The 27,034-nt window shown below is 42.3% G+C and overlaps 2 protein-coding genes across 4 annotated transcripts; both read right to left on the bottom strand.

Moving 5' to 3' along the window:
* Positions 1–37: 37 nt before the first annotated feature.
* eps8l2 (EPS8 like 2) lies at positions 38–21,445 on the bottom strand. 3 transcript variants are annotated; one of them, XM_047595675.1, is made up of 21 exons: positions 21,230–21,445; positions 17,564–17,614; positions 17,036–17,082; positions 11,891–11,955; positions 10,315–10,476; positions 9,449–9,598; positions 8,734–8,813; positions 8,484–8,593; positions 8,145–8,215; positions 7,909–8,035; positions 6,850–6,938; positions 6,682–6,756; positions 5,797–5,945; positions 5,227–5,701; positions 5,084–5,118; positions 4,903–5,008; positions 4,521–4,640; positions 2,732–2,807; positions 2,448–2,625; positions 1,844–1,976; positions 38–961 (listed from the first exon to the last, which is right to left on the bottom strand). In XM_047595675.1, the coding sequence occupies exons 2-21, from the start codon at positions 17,608–17,610 to the stop codon at positions 884–886; spliced, it is 2,373 nt and encodes a 790-aa protein (XP_047451631.1). In that variant the 5' UTR covers positions 17,611–17,614; positions 21,230–21,445; the 3' UTR covers positions 38–883. The 3 variants fall into 3 exon arrangements, with proteins under 3 accessions (XP_047451631.1, XP_047451630.1, XP_047451629.1); XM_047595674.1 differs by lacking the exons at positions 17,564–17,614; positions 21,230–21,445 and having other exon boundaries at positions 17,036–17,454; XM_047595673.1 differs by lacking the exons at positions 17,036–17,082; positions 17,564–17,614; positions 21,230–21,445 and adding an exon at positions 14,957–15,088.
* Positions 21,446–23,117: 1,672 nt separating this feature from the next.
* Positions 23,118–26,099, bottom strand: LOC125014532 (transmembrane protein 80-like). Its single transcript, XM_047595678.1, has 6 exons — positions 26,076–26,099; positions 25,888–25,904; positions 25,666–25,759; positions 25,490–25,582; positions 24,061–24,262; positions 23,118–23,496 (listed from the first exon to the last, which is right to left on the bottom strand). The coding sequence occupies exons 1-6, from the start codon at positions 26,092–26,094 to the stop codon at positions 23,484–23,486; spliced, it is 438 nt and encodes a 145-aa protein (XP_047451634.1). The 5' UTR covers positions 26,095–26,099; the 3' UTR covers positions 23,118–23,483.
* Positions 26,100–27,034: the final 935 nt, after the last annotated feature.

The following is a 27,034-nucleotide window of genomic DNA, read 5'->3' as shown; positions in this document are numbered from 1 at the left end:
CCGCTGCCATCATTAATCCAGTGACAAACACAAGAAGTGGAACATGTTACAAAATAGGTTTATTTTTTGTAATTATGGTCTTTTTAAACACTGTCTCCCAAAATATTTACAACCCCTCAAATGTTTTCTCTAAATCTTCATGTAATTAATTGTACCAGAACAACACATCTGCATATTCTTATTTTTTTTTTCACATCTGCAAACTACCATGCTGCGAAAACACGCTGATGACAGCATCTTACTAACAAGGACATCATGCATTAAATCATTTCTTTTATAAGCCAGAATGTCTGAAATCTGATTTTAAACAGCACGATTATGTATATTAATACTTACTGCTGATTGGCATTTACCAACCAGGATGAAGATACGTCTGATTCCTGTGACAAGAGTGTGTTTCATTATTTATAGCTCCTGTAAACAGCAATATGGAAATAATTGGCTATACATCAGAGAACGTCAAACATTCTGGCACTGATTTCGAAATGCAACAGCTAACACCTACCAATTATGTCATTCAGTAAACGGCTGCAATAGTGACAAAGTTACACAGACGTCCGCCCGTACGAACATGTACGTTACACGCGCGCCATGCACACACACGCACAAACACACATGTCAAGCTGCACATGAAAGCATACGTTCCGTCTCTAAGCGGGTGTCAGTTTAAAATTTAATGGGGACGTCGAAGACAGAAGCAACATAATCAGAGGAAACGTTTGACTTCATACACGTTGCATGATAGAAAATAAATATACAATTAAAAGTGTTTACAATATTTGTCTTATTCTCCACTGTCGGTCATCATTAACAACAGACTGATTTAAGAAGCTTTTGCGCTGGGAAAGCTGTGAGGGAGGAAAGGGTCCGGACGGCCCGCGGTTCATTCGTTGGTGCTGGAGTTGATCCTCTCCTTCTGTCTCCTCATGACCTCGTCCAGCTCCGAGTTGCCACAGCACTTCTGTAAAGCAGTCGACAGTGGCGTCTCTTTGAATGTGCACAAAGTGTGTGAACAAAGTGTAATATACCAAGAGCGACAGGTGTGATTCAGGAGGGACACTAGGAGCTACACATAAATTTGTGAATGCATTCAGATGAAAGGATGATATGATTGATGAAGTTGACGCTGACAAGTAGAATTAGAGACGTTAGCAGAACCTGAATGTAATATTCAGGGTGCTGTTTTCATTAGTATCTGTCTTGATTCTGCAGTAGCCTGTCTCCTATTTGCTTTTCTGTGGCAGCTTGAATTTGGTGGCGCTATTGTCCAAATTGTGTGCATGCATTGCGTTAACTGAGTAGAACTTAAACACGTCTCTTCGTGGCTATGAGCGAGCAAAGATAAGCAGTGAAGTAATGACAAAAGAAAAGAAGACCCTTGGCCCTCCTGTTTTATCTGGGTCAGGACCGCCTACATCACCCCACTTTACCCTTCAATCCCTTTTGTACATTTGTGCTGATTCCAGTGTGTACACTTTAGATCAAACACAGTAAATGACACATGCCCACGAGACAAGTCAGGGACAATAAATCATCTGCCCCACATAGCGTGGAAGCTATTCTGCTTAACCGTTCGATTATCTACACGGGGACTTGCTAACTTGTTCTTCGAGCGTCACCCACTAATTGGGCTGAACCTGTATTAATTACAGACTTTCTAAGTGTCTGGCAGGTGACACCAGCTTCTGAGGAACTGAGCACATCCACTCGTCCCAACACGCCCTGACTTCAACACTGGAAGCCGAGACGTGGGAGAGTGTTTGAATTTTCTGGGAGCAAACACGTTTCCATAAGATTTCGTCAGTGGCGTTTGTGCCCTCATTTCCAGATGTGTGTGACCAACCTCTAACTGTCCTTTCTGTATGGTGACTTGAAGGTAGACGCGACTGCCTTCTTCTCCGCACACCGCCTTCAGTTCTTCCTTGTTCAGGGAGAACAGCTGAGCTCCGGTCAGGATCCCCAAACACTCAACAGTCCTGCAGAAGAAACAGTGACGGACATTAATACTTATACCTGTTAGAATCTAATTTGTGTAAGTGTTTCTTGACCTAACACTGCCTCTTGTAGAGGGTGCACTCTTGTTGCTAAGACACTGATCCAAATATGGGACTGTGATGAGTTGTGGCATGAAAAGCACGCTGTAGGTTTCATCAGGTAATAAAGAGAATGAAAAGGGTAAACAAACCTAATGAAAGGTGTAATAAATTACACAGCTGTTGACAACAAAGAAGCTCACATACATGCTAACAATGTCCAGTCTGTGGAGCAAATTTTAATTAGAATTGCTTAAACATTTTAGTCAAACAGTGTCTTCTTGCCTTACTAAATATACTATCACAGGGTTTTGGAATAAACGCGCTGCAGCAAACAGGTCAGTGAAGATAAATATGAAAGGTGTAACAAGGTATTTGGATTTGGTAGATCGATGAGCGTCATGGGCGACTTACGGTTTTGAGAAACCTTTTGCAGTGAGCCATGCCATCACCTGATCTTGATCTGAGTCATACGTGAGAGGGATGTGGACATCGTTGGAAGGTTTCTCCGGAACACGGAACTTCCTGACGGGCGGCTGGGCTTTGCTAGCGGTGATTTTCATCAACAGTTCACTGTTGACCTCATCCATCTCTGAACCACAGACACACGATGGGAGCAGACAACATTAGAAACGTTCATTTATCTAAAACATATCTTCAATGCTTAAATGGAATCTGTTTGATTTGACTTCACTCACTCTTGTCTTTATGTATGCCCTTGCTGAAGCTGTCTCCGAGGCCCAGAGGAGCCGGGGTTGATGCCGGGTAGCTTGGCTGCACACAAATATAAACACAGCTCTTGAGAAAGCAACCAGAGTTCTTGTTACTCTAAAGACCGGTTTGTCTGTTGTGTCATTCTGATTGACACATTTTTGCCAAGGAGCCAAAAGCAAAATATGTGTGTGAGTCTTTTACACCAGGAAGAGGAGTTTCGTTCAGAAGCGGCTGCAGGGTGTCGGTGAACCTGCTGCACACAGCTTGCATGTTATTTATAGGAATGCAAAGGGTGTGAATTTAAATGTTGCATCATGTGTAGGAAGCATGGAAAAGCTGTGCACAGAGCAGAGCTCAGAGTGACATATTTCCCCTAAATCATTTTTTTTTGTTTTTTTTTTTGTTTTTTACAAATAACAAAAAAAAGAAATTACTGTTCAATTTTCTTAATCAATTGAATTCCAGGATTTGTTGTGTGATAAAATTTATCACATTTACCTAAAAATGAAATAAATTTGGGTTTGCTGCTTATGCAAGTTCAGTATTCATGTGATCACTCTACACTCTGCCAAGTCAGTGTTATCTGTGCAACGAGGACTATAGCCTCGATTTATGATGTGCCCACTCAACCGGGTGAGCTATCGGGTCGCACTTTTAACCTGAAAGCAACAATTCTGCCTCAGCAGTGAAAACACGTCTTAGTTAGACATGTCCCTCATTTGAGAGAATTATATTTAACCCAGAAACCCTCTAACAACAGGTGTGAACTTTGAAGTAGAGATAAGGATTACAACACATAAAATCTTTACAAGGTACAAAGAGCTGAAAGAAAGTGTAAAAGAAAACATGTGATGTCGTGTGGCTGCATTTAACTCTGGTCCATTGAGCCAATCGTCGGTCCACAGGCTGTTACCTGAACAAATACTAATGTGCTTTGTTGGAACGACAAACAATGCAACGCGTAACAATAGCATGTGTGCTAAGAAAATGAAAAGAAAAATCACTAAACTTACTCTAGCTTGTGTAACCCACATGAAGAGTAGGGTTGCTTATTCATTTAGAGCTGCAGTGATTAGTTGTCACCAGTTGACCGCCCTGTCTAGATTGTGCAAAAGCGATTTTGTAGTATTGCCAAGCCATTTATACTAGTGCGCTGGTCAGTCTGGGTCCATCTGTAACAACGGCACCCAAACGCTAGACGGCGCTGTGTCTTTTTTGCCTGTGGCGTTCATTTTTGTTTCTACTTCCTGCTTCAATTTCCACTTCCTGCTTCACTTTCAACAGTGGCAACTAACTTTTGACTGAGGAGGTTTGGAGATACAGACAATTGCATGACTCTTGTTCACTGAAATTTCGGTGGAATTTGGCCTAAATTCAGCCTCCTCAGTTAACCTTAGCGATTGTTTACTGATCCAAAAAAATCAATTCAATCAAATAATCACGGAGATAGAAGGGCAGTCGCAAATACTAAAGTGGAAACACGTTACTACCAAGTGAAACAATCACGTTCTGCATCACCAACGCAGAAGCATGAATTGCGCTTTACTTCTTGAACCTAGATTGATATTAGAGTCTGTTATTCCTATTGGCTGCGGTTAAAGGAGCGCTACACTTGCATCCAAACTACCTCTGCTTTCAGTTACTTTTTGTTGCTTCTGTGTATGCTGTGAAAAAGGGTCTGTGAGAGGATCCCACACTCTCTATCAAGTTAAATATGTTTGACCAAAGACCAACTTTTAGATGGCCACAGAGTGTATAGTGCAAGTAGGTCACCTGGTTGTGAGGGACTTCTAGCTCCTCGATCTTCACCACATCCAGCACGTTGAACGGAACGAAGCCGGACTGTCCACTGCGATTCCGTAGTTTCCACCAATTCTTGTCATCCTCTAACACCTGAAAAATGTAAATCACACCTCACAGTCTTGTCTAGCCCACAACCATGACCTGCGTACGGCTAAACTACGTTACTCTTGCAGTTACTATTCATTCATTCAGAGGAGACACAGTCCCATTCAACAAAACTGAGATGTAACAGTTACATCGCAGGCTCTGGGGTTGTATCATGCCTATCGCATGCTACAAAGTACAATGTATCAAACACTGTCTCAAACTACAATCCCAACATGAGACATAAAAAGAAATGTGACATTACAACCTCAAGTATTTCATCCTGCAGCACCGACAGCTCCGTGGCATTCCGCGCTACAAAGTGGTAGCGGATTTTGGCATATTTGCGGCCCGGGGGCGACCCATTGTAAGAACTGTTAAGACACATGGCATCACAGTTAAACATGTGAAAGAAAACTGCAAAGTGTGCAAAGAACGTCGTTACTTACTCGTTTGATGAGTTTGAGGAATGGGTTCCGTAAAACTAAAAACAAAAAAGAAGATAGACACATTTTGGATTATTATTTTTCAGGGTTAAGAACTAAAATGGTTATTACACTCACAAAGATGTGAAACAAAACAAAACACTTACATCATCAGCTTTATTGAAGTGGGGGCTGCTGGGGGACCTCATCGGGCTGCTGGGGGACCTCATCGGGCTGGTGGGGGGCATCATCGGGCTGGTGGGGGGCATCATGGGGTTGTTGGAGGGCATCATGGGGTTGTTGGAGGACATCATCGGGTTGTTGGAGGACATCATGGGGTTGTTGGAGGACATCATCGGGTTGTTGGAGGACATCATGGGGTTGTTGGAGGACATCATGGGGTTGTTGGAGGACATCATGGGGTTGTTGGGGGGCATCATCTGGTTGTTGTGGGGCATCATCTGGTTGGAGGAGGACATCATTGGGTTGGAGGACATCATCGGGTTGGTGGGGGGCATCATCAACTCAGATGGTCCTTCAGTTTCCCAAGGGGCTGTCCTGAAAGCATCTGCTGGCGGCTCCCAGCCGTTACGAAACCTCGGGTAATAAGGGGGAGCACACTGATCCCTGGGCCACTCTGCTCTGCAGGAGGAGGAATAGAGAGATGGTTGAAAGGGTGCAAGGGTGCCAATGGGCTGCACGTCTATGCAGAGGTAGCGGTAACAACGCTCATGTACCTGGGTTTGGTCCATCCATCCCCAAGCAATTCAAAGATGGTTGTCTCTTTGGGGGTGAGGTGTGCCCGCAGGAAGTCAACGGCATCTTTACACAGGTGAGGGGAGATAATTGAACGGGGGAGTTCGGGGCTACCACTGAACTGCAGCACCTGTGGATGCACAATAAGCACATTAGCTTAAAGCTGCAACCGAACAAAGAGTGTAAAGACAGTTTTCTGCATATTTGCTACAGCCTAGTGTGGTTTGATATTAGCTGAGCTTTAGCTTCGTATAAGGTGTTAAAGTTAAACTGATATAAACAACACACAGGAAGCAGAAGAATCCTGGGTAAAATGCAGGTACTTCACTGCATCGCTACACTTTTATTACCTGTTATTTGTCAGAACACAGATGTTAAGGTGGTGATTGCTGAGGACAGAGAGCAGCCACGAGGCCACTATATCAAAGTTATTGCTCTGACTTTAAACCATTAGATCTAACATTATCCAAAGATTACCATATCACTGCGCCACAGCTCTGTGTTTCTAACCAGCAGTATTGAAGGTGTGGCTGAATACTGCAGCTTGGGAAACCAACGTTATGTAAGTTGGCCTGCACCTGTGTTAGAGTTGAAAGCCACGTCGCTCCAGTCTGGCGAGAGTTTAGCAGAGCGGCAGTGGGTGTGGAGTCAGAATATGTGAAAATAATAGGGGGAATGCCTCGTGGGAAAAAAAAAAAATGCAAGTACTGAGCTCAGTCTAGACCGAGGGTATCAACTGACATGGAGAACTTATTTAACGCACCGTGGACTTATACGCTGCTGTCTTTCAGATAGATCATCATGTGCTCTGGGTGATTCACATAAATCTGCCCAAGGTGAAACACATTCTGATTTATAGCTCTTACCAGCTCCAGAGGGTTGAAGAGGAAATGAACCAGCTCGGACGCACTCGGGTGTTGTATGTGCTTCTTCAGTTTGGCCTGCAGGGGGCACAGTGACAGACATACAGATATGAGGCCATGAAGAGGGAGCAGCTGGTGAATGAGGGTAGGTTAGGAGCTGTGATATCTCACCAAGAGGTTTAAGGCCAGCTTCATTTTCTGCAGACTGTCGATGAACTCTGCTTCAGTGGGGGGCTTGGCTCGCAGGGTCAGCATGCCCTCTGTAAACAGGCAGAGCAACAATGACCACACACAGACTCCAGAGTTACCATCCGGCCGCGCGGACGTATTATAGGTTTCACTTTCCAGCCAAGGTTCAAAGTCGTAAACATAAACGTATTTTCTTGTCTCTCCTAAAGTTAAGGGCATGTGTCATCAGTGAAATAAAGGGCAGAGATACAATAATGGTTGGTTAATGAACAGCTTTATAGATAAAAAAAAATAATAATAATTAACCAGAGCGTAAGAAAGAATGTGCTTCCCAACCAAGTGACTGAACCGGTCCCAAACTGACCTTGACCCAAGAAATCATAGTTATGTAAAGTGAATTTGATTAAAAAAAAAGTTTAAAAATATATACATGGAAATAAGAGTATATTTCTAGAAAGCTCAACAAGTGACCGTAAGTGGGACCCGGAGCCCAAAGTTGAGAAACAGATTCCAGGTGGTCAGTGACAACACATGGCTTTTAGCAAACAATGCGCATAAAAATAAAAGTAAGTGCACATGTTTGTCCCAGACCAGGCACACGCATGTACCTCATGTGTATATGTACACTTCATAGGGAATGAGGTGTTTTGATATAAAACACAGCATCACACCACTGCCAACGTTGGGTGGTAAAACATTACTCAGCAAGATTAACACCAATACTATTACTGTTAATATAATAATGTCACATACACACTGATATGAATAAGATTAAATTCAGAATATCAATCTGAAAGTACATAATACACCAGATGAGCAATAAGAAGTGGGCAGTAATGAGTATTGATATTACTTTAATTATGAGAACTGAGTAATTGTTTCTAAATCGACACCCAAACTGGCCACTGCTACAAGACATACATCGCTGGATGAGAGTCCCGGGCCACAGGACACAAAAGAGACACAAACAAATTGATGTGAGCAATATGATCATATTGTCACTGCATTCGTGCCACCACATCAGAAGAAAGGGAAACAGACCTGCTGGTCCTTTCTTCTTGTTCTTCTTACTCTTGTTGCGCTGGTTGAGCTGGGAAAAGGCCTCTGCGGCCTTTTGCAACCGCGCCACAAAGATTTCTATGTCATCAAGGGCGCAGTTGAGGATTTGCTGAGGGAGATAAATGCTGAGGCTTAGCGTCAAGAATACGGCATTATGAGATGTGAAAGGGAATGCGTGACGCTGATGACAGGTGTCGCAGCCGATACAAAACACTCACCACATCGATCTCGATGCGGTGGGCCAGGTTTTCAGGTAAGTCTGTCTCACTTTGTTCGGAAGCTCGTCGCTCTACAACCACAACACACACGACAAAACAAACAAACAGGGAAAAAAAACAAAGCTCATACGACACAGAACAAAACAAATGACAGTAGCCACTAAAGGATCATATTTACGATGAACAGAAAATTGTGCAATATTGTTTCTGTTAAAATGTGAGAGGATGTTTTCCAGCTCCACATATGAACATATTTTTACCAGTAAATGAGTTTGGTTCTGATTAACACCCCTGATGGCCACTCTTACTTCTGCGCATGTACAGTAAGTGTATTCTCACCCGGTGCGTTCACAGCTGCCACTCGTCCCCTTGCAGCGGGCGTGGGGTTCCTCGGGGCCGAAGGGGGGAGGATGGTCTCTCTGTGGCGCTTCATTTTCTCCTGGTTCACCCTAAAACAGGAGAAAACAGTTTAGCTGAAGTGAGTGACTTCAGCTAAACACTCGCTGCCTCCTCAAATGCATACGTGGCCGTGAGAATGTACAATGCACCGCATATGTGTGTGCGTTTGTGCCAGCAGCACTAATCTCACTTCAGAGTCTGAGGCCTCATTTTCTTCCCATGCTTATTGTCTCCAATGGCACTGTCTATGTCGGCGTGAACCATCTCAGCCTGGATGAAATGAGAAGAGACACACAAAGTCAAATTTACAGGCGTACATGTGTTTTAATAGAAGATGACAATGTGCAGTTTCACTTTAAACCACACCCCAGTTAAGGGAAACTTATATTTTGTTCCCTTGCATTAAAAACAAATTTGCCTTCTGGAATTGGATAGTTAAACTTTATGATTAAATATATATGCGCACAGAGGGTTAGAAAGGTTTGAATGACCCTGAAGCAAGTCTGAATGGTTGTTTGTCTTTGTCTTGCGTTAGCCCTGTGATAGACTGGTGACCTGTCTGGGGTGTACCCCGCCTCGCCCAGTGACAGCTGGGATAGGCTCAAGTCCCACACCCCACCCCCTGCCATTTTCAGATATTGAATGAATTCCTCAATTACAGAGTCACAATTCTTAATGCAGGGCTGTGAATGGCAGTGTAAAAGTGTTAAGAGGTATATGCTCGCAGGCACATACAGCAATGATGTCTGACCCAGTACTACAATAGCAATAGCAGCAACAGCAGCAGCAGCAGCAGCAGCAGCCCAGTTTTATGAGCGACATAAAACTAAAAGCATTGCAATCACGTACAAGCAATAAAGGTTGCAGACAGAGCCAAGTCTGCAACAAATAAAACCGAGACCCACCTCCACCTCGTCGCAGTGGAAGAAGTGGATGTCTGGCCGGTGCTGTTCCTTGTCCTGACACACGAGCAACAGCACAGAGGAGTGACGGGTCTGATTCAGCACCGTCTGACACATGTGGATGGTGGAAAGGGGAAAGTTCTCCAACTCTTCCTGCAGGGCAGAAAACATGTTTTGCTTATTTTTCTTCTCACCAAGAGTCCAGTGAGACAACAGACAGACATACAGGAGCATGTCTAGGTGTGTCCAGCAGCAGTAAAATTCATGTACCAGAATATCTGCAATTAACTAACTTGGTTGTATTTAATGTTGTTTATGTGAAATGTGTCTGTCGCCCCAACATGTCAAACACTGACTGTTGACTTTTCTTTGTCTCATTTGTTTGTCACATTGGACATTTACTGTATCTACAGTACATGAAACTAAAAGGGATACTCAAAACCTGAGAATGTCTGAGTTTTAGCTCAGCATCCTACATTTCCCACAATGCATCCTGTGTTCAATCGTTCCCTTCTGGTTACATCTTTCAAATTACACAAGTGAAATGACACTGCCACGCTGTGTTAGCAGCACATATCTGACGGTTTTGTGTTGGCATTTTTTTTATATATATATTTTTGGACTTTTTAGCCTTTTATTGAAAGTGACAGTATAAAAAGACAGGAATGGGGATGCAGAGAGGGGGGTAACGACACGCAGGAAGGGCCGCTCGGTGCGGGATTCGAACCGGGGCGCCTGCAGCGATTGTGTTGGCATTTTTGTGGGAAAATCAGATTAAATGAATTCCCTGGTGGCAAGCACTCCTTTAGATCATACAGATTCATCCTAAAATAATGTAATGATGTGTGTACAGGTTTATGGAGTCGTACCTGAGTGTCACAATCCAGCAGCCGGACCGATTTGTCTGTGACCTGGAGGAGCATCTCCTGGGTCCAGATTTTATCCTTCGAGTCCAGAAGAATCAGCTTCTTGATGGCATCGTCCACTGTTACAATGGACTCTGTCTTGTCCATCAAGAATGTGGAGAGATGCTGAGGTGGAGACAGAGGACAGTGGTTATGACTTAAACATCTTTATGGAAGGCAGTAAAAGTGTGTCATTTTAAACATTTTCCTAGTTAACTGGCAGTGAATAAGCAGCAGTTTGACCCTTTGCAAAAGGTGATTTGGCAATACAATGCTAATGCTAATTCTAAGCATTAAGACGGAAAATGGGTGGAAACGGCTGGAATGGCTCTGTCAAAAGTAACAAAACTGTGCATATTAACACCTTGACAGTTCGCTATGTTAGAAATGGTGTTTAAGTGTAAACAATAAATTGTGGTTTTGTTTTAATTTGTGTACTGTCTTGAATACCACCCACACTACAACAAGACTCCAGGAAGTTACTTGACCCGGCCAAGAAATAGCCAGCACCACAGCCAATGTGTTACAGTTTATAAGTTATAAGTTTTAAAAAAAGCATTTCCTAACACATTTTAACTGTATTGCACTGGCGTTTCCTGTGTATAGTATTACTAGTATGACTAGTGGCTGACACCTGGATGTTACCTGTGGTTAACTGATAGTGGGGAGGCAGTTACAGACATTCTGGCCACGTGGACAGAGGCCATACTGGAGCACTATCCCTGACCTGAAGCACGTCTCAGACGCTAGTCCTCTGTGGCTGCAATTTAAGCGCTGATTGCTTTATTACGACAGTTTCCGTAAATGAAATGCTATCATACGACGTGTGTGTGTCAGCTTTTTATCTCTGGGTGAAAGAACAAAGCGCTGTAACATTTATAACTATCCTTATCTTGTCTTTTTTATATTAGGTCCACTGAATAATAAAATGCCCATCAAAAGTTTGGACACACCTTCTCAAATTCCTTTCAGTGAGAAAGTGTGTCCAAACTTTTAGACTGGTAGTGTATTTACCAATATGTGTGCAGTACAGAATACGTTTCTTTCCTTATTAAGCAGTTCTTTACATATTTTTTTACAGGGAGAAATTACACTGAACAAAGGTCCTCAGACCTAAATGCTGTGGTTACTCAGTTTAAAACATGTTTTATGTTATCACTTTTAAAAGGTTTACAGATAGACTACGGTCATTCTATTTTTGGGTTATGATACCTCACACAGCTTTATTCATTCATCCTCTTAGTAGGAGCGTAAACAGCCACCATATGGTGAGATTTCTTTCTGAAAAACTGTTAAAGAAAACTTTGTATTCCTCTTGAATGCTAAAACGTTAATGAGTACAGGTTACTGGCCAACACTGTCAGACATCAGGCTGTTTCCTAACCTTAGTCATAAAAGTCTAACAATCAACGTGCGGTCAGAGAGCAGTCAAATCTTTACAACAGCCTCTCTCTATGTATTTTTTTATTTTTTTTTAAATACACATACATCAATCATAAATCAAACTACATCAAAAGTAATGAAACAGTAAAGATTTTACCTCAACATGATACTGCGATGTCTCATGCATAATATAATTGGAGTTGGAGTATTTCTTCCTTTGTTCTGTAAAAGAAAAATGTTACAGATAAGAAACTGAGAATCTCTGCCGCTCCGTTTGCTATTTTCCTGCTGTATCGTCTTCAGTATGAACAACAGCAGTCATACAGACCTAAAGACCACATGTGATACCACTGAGTAGAGAGAGAAGATGAAAAGAGACACTGAGCTACGGGCTGAACAGATCAACAGAGCAATAAGGAAGCGATAACGGCACGTCATATGTGTAGATTTTTTTTTCAACCCATTAGGAATCTGTTGATCCCACAGTCAGCTACACTGTGAGGCATTTGTTTATGTGTTCCATATTACTTTTATTTATGTATGTTTTTATTTGTTTAAAAGGGACATTGCACATTAATCAACCTTAGAGTAAATGTGTTAGCCAGCTGGCTAATATTTAACTGCAGTCTTTTTAGTAAGATGTTTTAAGAACCATCATCATATCTGTGACAGTGAAAAAAACAAAACAAAGTTAAAATAGCAAAAAGAGTCATTCACCAGGCATTAGCCAGGCATTAGCCATTAGGCTAGGTCAAAGCTAAAACAAATGCAAGAACAACAGATGACAACATAAACAACATGCGGGCTATGAGGCAGATACAGATAATGATGTTCACATATTTGGTCCTTCAGGTGGAGACTTAATGTACTGTAAGAGGTGTGGTTTTTTATGACAATAGGTATTGTATTAGTTCAGCTCTCACAGAAAAGCACACTAATACAATATATTTGCCAACATATATTATAATGAATCAGTAAATCTACTCAAGTCATTAAATAGTTAGTCCTGACATTACATTTTCTGCGTAATGTTAAGTCCAAAAACATCTGACCAGAGAAATTGAAACCTATCTGACGAGTTAAAGAGTCTGCGTATCACTGTGCCACGTGCACATTTATATGTTGCCCAGGATATCATCAAAGTTCACTAGATCCACTGCACCAGGCGGAGGTATAGATTTACTGCTGGGTCAAAGATCAGTGACAGCGCCATGTTGACTTCCTCATGAGCGGCATTTTACAAATAAAATCGGGTTAAGTGAGGCTGCTACGCCTTAAACTGTGGGAAGAAGCAGGTTTTATTCACCAGGTGTGAAGAGATGAACACAACAGCAACAAGGTGTGGATTGAGTCAGAAGTTTGTGTTTCTACAAACACAAATGTAACATGACCTCATTCTTAAAAGAAACCTCTAATCTTTCCTTTAATCTTTTAAAAATCCAGAGTTTACGTATTTCCAATTGAGATGAAGATATTTCTCAATTTAACAGAAAGAAAAATAAATTCTCTACACTCCAGGAATGCACGTTAGCACTGTTAATTGCTAAGTTGACGATAACGAGCTTGGTGTGATTTTGCAGCAGACGTACAACGTTGTCGAAAAATCACACACTCAAATGTCTGTTCCATAAAGCAAACAATGAGCACTAGAAAGATGTAGAGCCGTGTAGAGCTGCAGATTTGGTTGATGATATAAATAGTTTGTTCTGTTTTAACAGTTTTAACATGTTAAACTGAGCAGTACAAATATATTAAAAACATTCATTTAGGCCAACAAAGTTTAAAATGTGTTGGATCCATTTAAAATCTTAATGACATGTGCGCGCCCAAAGACTGGAGAGCAGCAAACAGCTCTGTTCACGGCCTTCCATGTGTGGCTGGCTGAGGCCTTTGTTTTTAAATTGGACAATGTTAAAAGAGTGTGCCAGTGTGCTCACTGACCCATTTACCAGGTGAATAGTCTGCAGGTAACAATTACGGTTAAATGAGAACATGTTCCTATCAATCACACAGCCAGATCTCATATCAGGTCTGTTTCTGTCCCCCACCCAGTAGAGTCAACACACTGCTTTTCTCTTCATACAGACACATTTACCTTCATGTGCTTTATGATGACCGGGACACAAAAGCCGCCCTGTTTGCGTGGCACTTAACAAAATCTATTTTAAGGCTCTAAAGTACATTTTTATGTGCCCATATTGTCAAGTCATTGGGATGAATAATGTACTTCTTTACGCCGTTCGCAACGCTGAAGAACAATTTCTAAAAGGAGATTACATTTATGCATGCAACCACAGCCACTGTTCGAATGACGCAAGCGTTTGTCTTCCCTGTTCCTGCCATTTCCTCACCGCTGACTCCTTCCTGCTGCGCTCCACATAGGCGAAACAACAGCGTCGGGTGTCGTTCCGAAAGTCGAGCTCGAACCCATCTCTTATTAATGACCGAAGTTTGTGCCAATCAATTGCCGGCGCTGTGTCAGCTTGCAGTGAGAGCCACTTAGCAGGTAGATGGGCAGATCCTCAGAGCTCTCGAGAGTCAATGACCAGTGATAAACATGGCTCCCTGGCCGATTATCAATGCCCATACACGGCCCGGGTCAGAAAATCCTAGCAATGCACCATTTAAACAAGCTGAGGTTTAATATTCAAAACGCTTTAACAAAATAAACTATATGACACCATCGAACATTCTGGACTGTATCATACACAGTCTAATGCACCCAACCACCAGAGCATAAGGAAACTGTATTGGTCTACTAGCTCATGACCTATTTTATCTATCTAACTGCAAGGCAGAAGTGTACTGGTGTGCCCACAAATATTCAACCATATGTTGCCAGAAAGCGTCACATCATCACATCTCACAGCCTGTTTCACCTCAGACGGACCAGATAACCCCCAGAAAAGCACCACAGCTCCTGGATCTGTCACAGAGACTCAAAAAATTTCCATTCAGGACATTCAGGAACAACAACATGGGCAAGAAGATCTTTACATCACAATTTCCACCTGTTGATTCACTCTCAACCCCCCCAAAAAAACATTTTACCTCACAGTGATATGCTCCTCAAGCAGAAACCTTCTCAGAAACCTATAGCCTGCTGCCTGGTGGTCTGAAGTGTCAGCGTGATGAGTTTGATGTGTCCTCATTCTGCTCTACCCCAATGTTGCTGATAACAGATCAGGTGGGAGGACCTTTGCGAGTCATTTGCGTTACTTGCCTGCTGTATCGCTTTGTGTGAACGATGGGGAAGATTTGCATACGCGAGATTGCTCTGCTCTCTCTTCATCTACATGTTTATTCAGCAAGGTGTGATCTAAAGTCATCCGTCGATCCAAATACGTGGCATTGCCGCGGCTGGTGCGCGACAATGGCCACTCTGTCAGGTTAGAGAGGACAGCATGCTGCTGTCGCCCCGTGACGTGAAGCGGTAGCCGTGACCATCTGCCGCACAAGATGAGATGAGCCGCCGAAAAACAGCTCAGGCTCATCACACATACAGTGGGATACTTCCCAAAGATCACAAGAGTGGGTGAATCCTGTGGATATTTGGACGATTTACAGCTCAAAAGCGTTTCACAGACAATGAGGTGCACAGTCAGGATGGTTTTGGAGCATCTTGCATCCCAACAACACTGTCATCTGCCATGTGAGCCATCTCTAAATTTAGAACAGTACGGCCATGCATTAATGCTGCTTGTCCTCTTATACCTTCTTACACGATTCTATCTGGGCCCACGATATTATGTAAAATGCTGCCGTATGAGGGCAGTGTGGAAGGCGGCGCTAGCAGGGACTAGTGAGCTAACGTCTGAGGCCCAGAGGCGAGAGAGGGGCAGAGTCCACCTTTTCCTGTTCACTCTTCAATGTGTCTTTTATTCACCTGCAAGACTTGAGTATACCCTCCCTGTTCCAACCACACATTAAAAACAGGCACACCCTGCACTGTAACACAGCGCATTTCAGTCACACACGCCCTCGTGCAAGTATGCAACAGCTAAAATAAAATCACACATCACACCATTACCGTATTATTGAACCTGACAGAGGAGTGACAAAGCCTGACAGTGTGGATTCGAATAGAGCGCTGTAATAACACAATTCACAGTATGCACAAAAGACTGGTATTCAGACAACACAAATAGTTCTGCACATGTTGGAATGTGACTATGTGAGACACCCGTACGAAAAAAAAAAAAAAAATGCTGCTGCTTCCGACGGCTTATCCCAGCGTGCAGGTCGGGCCTGGCACAGAGCTGGAAACTCGAGTTCCTTTCAGGAGCCCAGCCTCCCTCTCATGACCCTCTGTGTTTGACAGGGGTGTTAGCAGGCTGAGCACAACGGGGCCCCTCAGCGGGACCTTGGTCCTCTCTTATCAGTGTGTGTGTGTGTGTGTGTGTGTGCGTGTGTGTGTGTGTGTGTGTGTGTGTGTGTGTGTGTGTGTGTGTGTGTTTTGCTAAGAGTGTGATAGTACGGTGAGGCCACACGGCTGCAGCAGCATGCCACAGAGCGCTCAATTTCCTGATAAAGACATTTGCATAGCAAATTGAATATCGTGATTTGTGTCAGTAAAAGCATTTATCTACGGAGCCTGACAATGAGCAGCTCGGAAACAAATCAAAGAATTCAGTTTCATTCAGTTCAGTTCAATCCAAGATTTAGTTTCGTCTGATGCAGTAGATTCTTTAACTGGGACACAGTTATTTACCTTTATTTAAGTAAAGTAAGTAAAAGGAACAGAAAGAAAAAATACAAATGTGAGTAAACAGTGTATTTACTGGCTCTTTGTTGCTTACAGTAATTGAATGGTGTAACTGTGAATGACTTGTCATAAATCACAGAACTTTCTATTGTCATGAAAAACATATCCATAATAATAGTGAGGCTCTTTTGCATGTTTGAATAGTGTTAATAGAGGACAACAGTGGGGTTAATATTAGGCCTAAACAGATAATATTCCTTAATGGGTTCCATTAATTGGTCATTTTCTTCATTTCAACTGGCTTTTTAGACAACATGAAACAGTGTCAGGCCTTTCAGTATAGAAATTATTAAATTACTATAGAAAATGCCAGCGACCAATAGTTCATGCATTTCATTAAAGTGTTCTTGGGCAAGTAAGAGTATTCAAGCTCTTAAATTATGAACCGTACGCTGTAAACAGTCTGACGCTCGCGTAAGACAAACGAGCAGGTATAATTATACACTTAGTTTGTGGAAGACAAGCCGACTCTGAAATGTACTCTCTGACACGAGCACTGCGACCAACACCTCTGCTCCCCTCCATGAAGCTACTCACCGTAGAGGGCCTTGGCGCTGAGCCTGCTGTCCGATCGGGCCACTCCACTGCAACGACAAGAAGAGGGTACACAGTTACGTTGCATGCCCTTCATCTTCTCCGCCGCACCTCTGGATGTCACAAACCCCCCGAAAATCCCACACAAGCCGCTTCTCATGAACACGAAAACAATACACGAGGTGGTAAACAGGGGACGTACTGGCCAGCACTGGAGGAGATTAGCCTGTGATTCTAAACATATGGACCAGGGAGAGAAAGAGAGAGGGAGAGTGGAAAAGGGAGAGACAGAGGGCGGGGGAGAGGGGCTGTAGGGCACGGAGGGAGACTGGAGCCAGGAACCAAGGCAAAGCAAACAATTTTCAACAGAGCCGCTCTGTGCCCAAAGTCCCTGACCCACAGCACCTTCCACATACTGGCTTAGTGATTCCCTCGCGGCTGTGTGACACTAACTCAGCATAACACGATTACCTAACACACAGAAAGGTAAACACCCGAAAGGGTAGCAGCAGGAATGTGTGAGACACTCACTTGTCTTGCCTCGACTGAGGTCCCAGGACGCTCATGATTTTAGGCATTCACCTGGAAAAAGAGAGAGAATCCTTATGAGAGACTGAGAGAGGAAGTGTCTGGTGGAGCAAGGTGAAATGTTCCACCACTTCAAACGGACAAAAAAAATAAAAAAATGCAGCTCAAGTATTTGTTGGCATAGGTGCTTTCTTCACTTTGATGCGCTCTCATATAAAGTGCAAGAGCTTTAAAAGCTACAGGCACCTCATCAAGGCGGCAGATAGAATACGCGAAGTTGAAACGCAATCTAGTAAACAGCCTGTTCCTCCACAGCGCAGAGAGCCAGGTGTTGGGCCTGTGCTGCTGCTCGTCGGGGGGACTGATCGGGGACAATAGCAGACAGCAGGCTGATACGCACGGTGTAATTAGATCCACTCTGCTGACGACTATATCTGAATAGCTGCAATCAATTAATGTGGTTGGGTTTTTTACGCCCAGCCGCGATAACTCTTTGATAATTAGCACGGCCCCCGCAGGGAGACAAAGCAATGTGTAACACATAGTGCTCCATCGAAATCTGAGAGATTCAGCCCCGAAGAAAATACGAGAACAAAACTCTCTTACACCTTTCCCCCTGAGAGCCCGGAGACTCTGACTTGTCTGTCAAGGCGTGCTCTGACAGGGTTATGTAATATATATCAGGTCTGAGCACACACCTCATCTGAACGCATGCTATCATGCTACACTCTAAGAACCCACAGAGATGCAACACAACGAAGTAGACTCTGTTTTCGTCCTTTTACAACGATTGCATCGCTGCGTTTGACTACTGATAAGCAGTATTGCTCAGTTAATGAGCAGTGTTTAACACAACCTGACTGACCAATCACCTTATGTGACTTTTAAACCCAGAGGACCCATGGATCACTTTAGGAAACCTGTTGAGTTTGTATTATTAATTGGTGGCAAGAGGTTAGGATCCTGTGTCGCCAGCAACCATTTTACGTTTTCAGCAACAACCATCCAGTGGGGTGGAGTGGGGGTGGGGTGGGTGGGGACATTTTTCAGTGTCGTTTATTTAATCAAACTGTAGCTACAGTGCACAATATCACATCATTTTTTTTATGACAGGCCTTTCCTCCTTCGTGACATTCAGTATATGGAAATACTGTGTATGTTACGAGTTAGAGGTGTGGTAACGCGAGCTTATCTCGCAGCGGATCGTAAATATAATCACCCTTAACAGATAATCTTCTCGTATCTTCTAGAAGCGACGAGAGGGCAAATCAAAACAACAGCTTTCTCGGAGCCTGCACCTGCGATTCAAACAGGGCTCGTTTTGCACCGAGTCCGAAGAAAACTCGCGTCATTTACTTTTAGTAACCGAAGTACGCACAAAAGATAGACTTCCTCGTTGTGTCCCTATCTTTCAGGTCATCTTCTATCCACGCCATTGTTCAGGGCTGTGGCCTGCTGCCAGGTCTCAGGAGGGAGGTGAGGCCGGAGCAGGGACGGGCTGGGTGTCATGTGTTGTCAGCCTAATGGCGGGAGGCGTTCTGCGCACTCTGCTCTGTAAGGTGCTTGTTGTTGAGTAATGACAGCCCTTCATACAGAGGTAATTGCACAGCACAAGAACAACAATTGCACACACAGAAAGAAGCAGAAAGTGACGGATGCTTAACTCGCTTCCCTTGTAAGAGCCGGCTCATATTAAAATTCGAACATTTTTCAAATACCGGTGACATCTGGCTGCTTTACTTTCTCATATTTAATGGAGTTGGGTTAGGCACATGTAATATTCAGACAGCAACTAATGGAGGGGTTGTTTAGAAAAGTTCTCCCTTGTACAGTGTAGTATTTCTTTCTATACCTTAAAGTGTCGGTTGTGTAATTAGCCCTTTTGATCGAAACTTGTCAAACTGCTCTAGCATGCTTAGAGGTTGAGACAAGCAAGAACGAATGAAATGTGCAAACTCTTAAAAGGTTTCAAACTTTGAACGCAAACCAACATCAGTATATTATATAATCATCTTTGGTCATGTATACATAGGGGTCCTTAATTATACCACCCTCAGCTTTTTAGAAGCTTAGTGTGTTACCATTATTAAATGGTAACACACTAAATGGAAGGGAATGGTACCAATAAAATAAAGAAACATTATACACTGATCCCAAACCCAGTAAACATCTACATATAATTAGCTACGTTCCAAGTCTGTGCAACACCACACACGCCCCGCAACACACCCGTAGCTGCATGAATCATTTCCAACAGCCTCAATGCGGCGAAATAAACTCATTATTCACAGTACATGCTCATTAACGCAGCGTTGTTATCTTTTTTTTTTAAAATACATTCAGCCAGGCATCAGCTAATTTACAGCCACAATTCTATGTGGCACGAAAATTCTGTAATACATTGGCAGGGATATCTTTCGTAATATATCTAAAACACGATCTTGCTCTGATACGGCAACCTGGACTTTGACTCATGTCCCTGAGTAACCATTTTGGAAGCGATAACAGCTATCTGAATTCATACATATCAAGTCATGCAGTCATTTGGAGGAATAATATCACACTTTTATGACAGTTGTTATTGGTTTGTTCCTGGCATAAAGGAGGATTCTCTTAATGTAGAAAAGCTGGACCCATTTTATCCCAATTGTATGCATATTACACAACGTGAGTAGACTGGGATCTCCCTCACATTAGCAGCAGGAGATTATTCTTAAACTCATTAAGGCAAGAATGAAACTTCATTTGGGTAGGAGGCGTCACAGGGAACGTAGGAGACCCGTGTTTTATTTCCCCTCCTCTTTTGCAACTTGAATGAAGACAAATAGAACAGGGACACAGTACCAAATGTTCCAGTGTGTGAATTACTCCATAAGTCATAAAAATGGATGGATTTGATCCAAAAAATGAGAGTTAAACGTCATTGGAAGTAAAATCCCATTAATGCACTGACAAATCATTTATAAGGGTTCATTTTTAGTTAGTTAGTTACAGGGGTTAGTTATTTATTTAGTTAGAGAAGAAACAAATGATCTACATCCTACATTAGAGGACCTGTTATTGTCTCATGACATGTGGACATGCATGTCTCTGTGCTTTTGCACAAAATGAGCATCTATGTTCATTTTATAAACTTTATAAACAAAGCATTGCAGTTGCAAGTAAAAGAACAATAGAGAACAAAGTCCACTTTCAGAAAATTTGCTCCATGGTGATAAAGATCTTTTTGGATGGATACATCATGTTATATAATAGGTTTGTTGGTAGGTTTTTGCTTAAAGACCAATTTAACACTAAGTAAAAACTATTTAATCTGGGTTTACCTGAGCCAATTCGAGTGCATATTGGTGCACACCCAACCAATCCTTCTTTTATAATCCCCACTTTTTTTTCTTGCGCGCACATACTCGCCCGAGGACGATTAGGCTACGTGTGCCATGTGTACACGATCCATTTAACACTTCACATTTAGACCACCGTGTGGCATTAAAGAAATCAGAACAAAAATGAAAGTTAGACTGCACCAGCGGCTCCCTCTGCAGAAGGAGCTCATGTGCGGCGACCGAAAGCTGCAGAAAGTGAGTGTGAGTGTGCAGCCTCCCTCCAGCAGCCAGTCAGTGCCATGTGGAGCCTTGTGAACTGAACCAGAGAAACATCACAGGAACTTACAGTGGTCTTTTCCGGGGCTGGATGCTCAAGTTGACAGACGCGTGTGAGAGTGCACCTCCTCAAACGTCAGCCTGCCATCCCGACCGCGACAAATAACTCCGCGGGAAATGTCTCTGTGTCGGTAATTTAATGTGCTGAAGAAGCAGAAACGTAGAAAACGAACAGTCGTCCGATGCAGCTAGTTTGGTGCCTGGTTCGAGACGAAACGCGGTCTCTGAGGAGGCGACCAGGTGAGTGATAGGACAGGTGACTCTGCAGGTAACCGAACCTGAAAGGGGGAGGAGCTCCAGGGACAATTTACTCGGGAGGTGGGTTCATTGTTCTAAGCGTTTCTCATTAGGTGCGGTGGTGGTGGTGAGAGTGACAGAGAGTGGGGCTATATATCTCAGATAGCATGCTGCTGATGTAACGCACTCATCTGTTGCAAAACCAGGCCTATCTGATGTGTGCTGTGCTTTAAATTCAGTCCAGTCGATAAAGCAGCGTTTCGCCACCATCTCGGCTCGTGCGTGTGTGTCCTCTTTCCCCGAAGTTTGCGTGTACGCGGATCGGCCACAACATTAAAACCCTCTGACAGGAGGAGTCAATAACATTGATCTCCTTGTGACAATTCACTGTTCAGATGGGAAACTTTTGGACCTTGCATTCACGTGGGTGTTACTTAGACATGTACCACCCACCTAGAAGAGAACCAAACACCTCATCCCATAGGTATGACACTCCTTCACTGGGAGACAAAGACACACACACACAAAAACAGTTTAGGAAGAACTCAAAAAACATGAAGAACAGCATGTAGTGTTGACCTGGCCTCTAAATTCAATAGATCCCAAACTGATCAAGTATCTGTGGGATGCACTGGAACAACCCTCTCCTCAATCCATAGCACCCAAAGGTCCCCACCAACAACATAGTGTTGCAAGACACCACAGGACACCCTCACGTCCATTCTCTGATCAGTCACAACTATTTTGAAAGCACAAGGGAGGCCTACACAATATTACGCTGAAGAGCAACAGGTGTTTAGTGTTTTATAAGAGGAAATGCAAACAGCTGGAAAGAAAGTCTATAGGCTTAGTCCGACACAAGTTAATGTTTCTAGAGATTTATCTTAGGCCCCTTTGAGGCATCCTCTTTATATTTGCACAGCAACTTCAGGCCTGAGCACAGTTTAAAGCAGAGCTCTTCAGCAGGAGAAATCGTTTCATTTCCACAGGTTTCACTTTGTGCACTGAAGCAGAGACTGGTCTCCACCAAGTGGATTCAACGGGGCTGACTGAAAGGGGAGCAACCGTGTGGAACTTTGCCCAGGTTTCAGTGTCACTGGCTGCTAAGAATGACCACTCTGTGTCCAGCTACGGTGTGCTTACCTTGCAGAGAGATCAGTTCTTGGGCAAACTACATAAACAACAGAAAGAACTGTCTGATGAAAATACAGCTCTAACTCGGGATACCCAAGTGGAAAAGTTAAAGGGACCAAATAGAAACTCTTATACAGGCACCATTGTTTGGCCTACAGTCAGTGTTTGCCTATGCTCGGCCGTTGCTCAAGCTCGGTCACTCTGACATGTGATTTGTTTTTAACATGGTCACTGTGGAAACCGTGTCATTCCGGTTTGATCATTAACTCGAGCTGTCACTGCTGAGAAATCACTTGTTTGAGGTCGGAAATGGTTTATGGACTGGCACTGAAAAACGACTCTTAATACTGATCACTGCTGAGCTGACATCAGAAGTGTGCCGCTAAAGTTAAAGGAGCCAATATAAAGAATTAATTTTTGATTTATAATAATTCCAACCAGCTGAAGCTCTGCCAAGGTAATTACTTTAATGTGTGTGGGAGTACAGGACAGGATTTGCTTCTAAACACAAGTGAGACACAGAAGAAAAATATATATATATTTATTTTTTATTTCAAAGATATTCAAAAGATCTGAGCACTACAATCACTTAAGTCACTATTCAAAGTTTTATCAAAACAATTCTGCCCTCTCCTGGACAAAATATGAACAATATCAAATGTAGTATTTCAATATAAACAATATATAATTACTGAGTCTCTATATAAAGAGTGTCTCTGACAGCCCTGAACAGATAACCTGATACTTACCTGATAAATATCTGTCCAAATAAATATTTTTTTAAATTACAAAGAGTCAGAAAGTCCAAATGACAGCTACATTTTGATTTCTGGTTTGTGCAGAGTTTCTGTGAGTCCAGCTGCAACAACGATGACAATGAAGACAAGACTTCATCACGAATAGACACTGAAAGACAAAAAGGACACACACTGGTGAAACAATCTGTACTGGATCCAAAGCGTTTTCAGAAATTCTCATCCACAGCGATTTGTTCGTGGATCTGCCACTTAAATACTCAATATCCATCTTATCAGAATAAGAGACAGGATTATTGTCTTTGGATCTATCTTGTGGGGAAAATTTGAGGATGTGACGACATTGTGCAAGGTATACGGTATCAGCTGAATGAATGCCACCCACATCAATAATTCAGGCGAGTCCTAAAGAGAACCAAGGCTTATTTCATTCAAGAACAATAGAGCGAACAAAAGGAAAGCTTGACGCCATCGGGCCTTTCAAAACACACGTATGAAATGCTAATTACTTCAAGATATCTTGTCAGTCAAAATAAATGGAGCCTAAAACACAGGCCCGGCTCTTTGCATGATAGGGAAGTGTTTCTCCTATGTTTGACACTAGATATTGAAATTTACTGACATGTTTATCATTCCTTCATCAGCCTTTTAATCGATCACAGCTGTTGAGTTTAATATGAAATAGGTTTAAAAATCTGATCAAAGTGGAACTAACCTGGCGATTCGGGCCAAGGTGCTGAACGCCAGGATGCCATCCAAGCCATAAACGGCAAGCAGGACGCTGCTGATGATGACGTCTGCCCTCATCACGTAGGTTTGCCACACCAGGAAGTAGACCGTCAACAGGATAGTTATCCCTGTCACAAAGAGGTTACCCACAATATATCCCTCACTCTCTGTCAGGTTTCCCTTTGCACCTGCAGACAGAGAGGAAAAACAATTCAAGTACAACACTATAAAATAAAAATGAATGGATATTTATTCAGGATGTGTTCCGTTCTTGTTTGAATTAATATTACTGACAGTGACAATGCATAGTTCTTGCGTTAATGTGTTTCTCCTGCCGTACACACAGCTCTCAGTTTCCACCTTACTTCAGGAATGTGGAAAAGCATCTTCCTGCCAACAGTCATCAGACTCCACATCACAGAGTACCTTCAGTCTCCACTGACTGCACTTAAAAACGCATCACTTACAGAGAGCTATCGATTTTATCCTGTGCAAACTTTACCTTAGCACATGTGCTGTGAGTGCACACTGTTGTCTTTTCCTGCCTACTTCTGTCTTGCCACAGTTTACATATACAGTTTACGTATACAGATAGTACACATAGTACATATTATTGCGTACAAATGAGACTTCACATGTCAAGTGTATAAATATTCACAAAAAATAATAACAATACTTGCATTTATTCTATTTTGGCTGTATCACTGGTTGGCAAACATCTAGATTCTATGAATGTGCAGTTATTTGTTATCTGAGATATTTAACTACATCACTGAAAGTCAAATCAACTTTCTAACCCTGGCGACCAAAATGTGTCCGCCCAGTGACTGTCAAACATCCAAGAGAACAAACACTTCTGAGTAAAGCGGGACTATTACAGTGAAATGATTTTAATAAAGTACAAACTAAAATACAAACATTAAGAAAACATGATATTGTAATAGTGTAGGAACAAAAGACTGTTCTTTGTCTGCCGCTCTCTTCGGTACTTCTGTGCAGGGCTTTGGTCGACCGAGGTTGTTTTTAAAAGTGCTTTAGAAACAAACTTTGACTTGACTTGACTTTTACTTTAGCAAATAGATGTTATCAAGTCTTGGATATATAGTACATTAAGGCAGAAACTATAGTCTGTAGTGATCATCAGTCATCCAGGTCATGGTGTCTCAGAAACAAAGCTAAAATAACGGCAAATGGATTGTTTGATGTTTCTTAAAGACGTTTCATGATCAACCAAGTGGCTTCTTTAGATCTAAATGACTGGTGGAGAGTCTAGCTTTTTAATTTGAGGGTGGTGCATACTGAACCTAATGGATCTGTTAACAACAAAGTCACATCAAAAATATCGAAAGCAAAGGCTAAATACGCTGGTCAGATGAAAGTTGATCAAAGACTTTTATGTCACTGTATTATCTCACCACAGAAGTAATGGAGAAACTCCAGAGCAGCCAGGAGAAGCAGCAGACAGACATCACAGGCCAGAGAATCGGCTGGATACGGCAGCTCCAAGCCTGACAGCAGAGGACACGTTCACTGTCTGCGGGTACATCAATAATAATAATAAAAAAATATCTGTAACATGTTCAGCACTCACTCTTTCTGATGATTAAACCGAGGGTGAACAAGAAGTAGAAGACAAAGTAGACGGTCGTCAGGGTCAACAGCATCTGCAGAGTAACAGACGACAGCTGGGTCTCAGAGTTAAGTGCCATCCATCATTATAGGGGAGAAGAAGACGTATTTTTGTTCCGCAGGAAAGGCTTTCAGATTCACGACTTTGACACGCGAGTTCGTTTGAATACAGTGAAAAGGATACTACACGCGCAGACCTTCCTACAGAGACACGGAGACAAATTAGATTCAGCACAGAAAACCCAAACAGGACTATCGTCGATATAATTTCACTGTAAATTTTCTATAAATTAAATCGACTACTACTACTTTTTTTTAGTGGTTTTAAAGTAAAGGCGTATCTATAGCAACCATAGCAACGCGTCCCCCTACCTGGTCCGAGTATCGCCATTTTGATTTTTTACTCAGCCTTTCTCATTTCTGAACACGCACACGAACGTCTCCACCTGCTGGACGGAAGATGAACTGCAACCCAAGGACGTATTAAATAGCCATGGAGAAAAATAATAAATATTAAATATAATATAAAGTAATACTTTACAGTTCTCAGAAATCTGTCTGCAGCACTTTTTGTATTTTATATATATATATATATATTTTATTTTTAATTGACTGAGTGCTCAATGAAGTTAGTGTCTAATGAAATTTTCGTAGCGTGTTCCATTTTTTTAATATACTTATCAGACGTAAATAGTGATTTACATATGGTTAATAAGGCATATTTTCAAGCACAAATAAAGTGTAGGAAATCTTTCAGATTTATTAATCTATAATGAGGGACAAAGTGTCAGTCATAGATTTTGAATTTCGTATAGGTTATATAAATGTTAACTCTGTTAGCACTTATAATGTAACGACAAAACTAGCGTCTACCATCAGGTTTTCTCAGAATAAACAAAATAAAATGTTTGAAGAAAAATATCATTAAGCATTAAATCTCCTCAGGGGCTTTAGAATTAAACTGGCCCTTGGTTGAACCTAATTGCTGACCCCTAACGAGGACTGACAAACATTAGCTCAGCACTTAAAAAAAAATAAGACTGCAGGTAACTAACATAATAATACACGTGGAAAATGAACATATGAGTGAAATAAATATTAAAGCTGAACCATAGTCAGTGCATCATTATATTCACAAGGAAGAAATGTGTGATGAATGTGAAAGGTCATGAAACCCAGACAGGATTAACACCGACCCCAGCCCTATTGAAAGTCTTCATGCCACTCTGATTAACGTACAGCAGCGGCAGGCAGATGTTTTCAGCAAAAAAAAAAAAAAAAGATTTCATGAACCACTCTAACGCCACTCGTCCAACACTAAACATAAGACA

Source organism: Mugil cephalus, chromosome 10 (genome assembly GCF_022458985.1).
Source record: "Mugil cephalus isolate CIBA_MC_2020 chromosome 10, CIBA_Mcephalus_1.1, whole genome shotgun sequence".
NCBI classification, from domain to species: Eukaryota; Metazoa; Chordata; class Actinopteri; order Mugiliformes; family Mugilidae; genus Mugil; species Mugil cephalus.
Note: the sequence above shows the minus strand (reverse complement) of the source record. Positions and strands in the feature narration are given on the sequence as shown.

Excerpts from the sequence above, each read along its gene's own strand:
- eps8l2 (XM_047595674.1), bottom strand. The coding sequence starts at position 17,192 with ATGAGAAGCGGCTTGTGTGGGATTTTCGGGGGGTTTGTGACATCCAGA. Across the intron at positions 8,036-8,144 it reads ACCGCATCGAGATCGATGTG|CAAATCCTCAACTGCGCCCT; the intron begins GTGAGTGTTTTG and ends TATCTCCCTCAG. Across the intron at positions 4,641-4,902 it reads TGCAGGATGAAATACTTGAG|GTGTTAGAGGATGACAAGAA; the intron begins GTTGTAATGTCA and ends TACATTTTTCAG.
- LOC125014532 (XM_047595678.1), bottom strand. Across the intron at positions 25,583-25,665 it reads CGGTTTAATCATCAGAAAGA|GCTTGGAGCTGCCGTATCCA; the intron begins GTGAGTGCTGAA and ends CTCTGCTGTCAG. Across the intron at positions 24,263-25,489 it reads GTTTCTCCATTACTTCTGTG|GTGCAAAGGGAAACCTGACA; the intron begins GTGAGATAATAC and ends CTCTGTCTGCAG.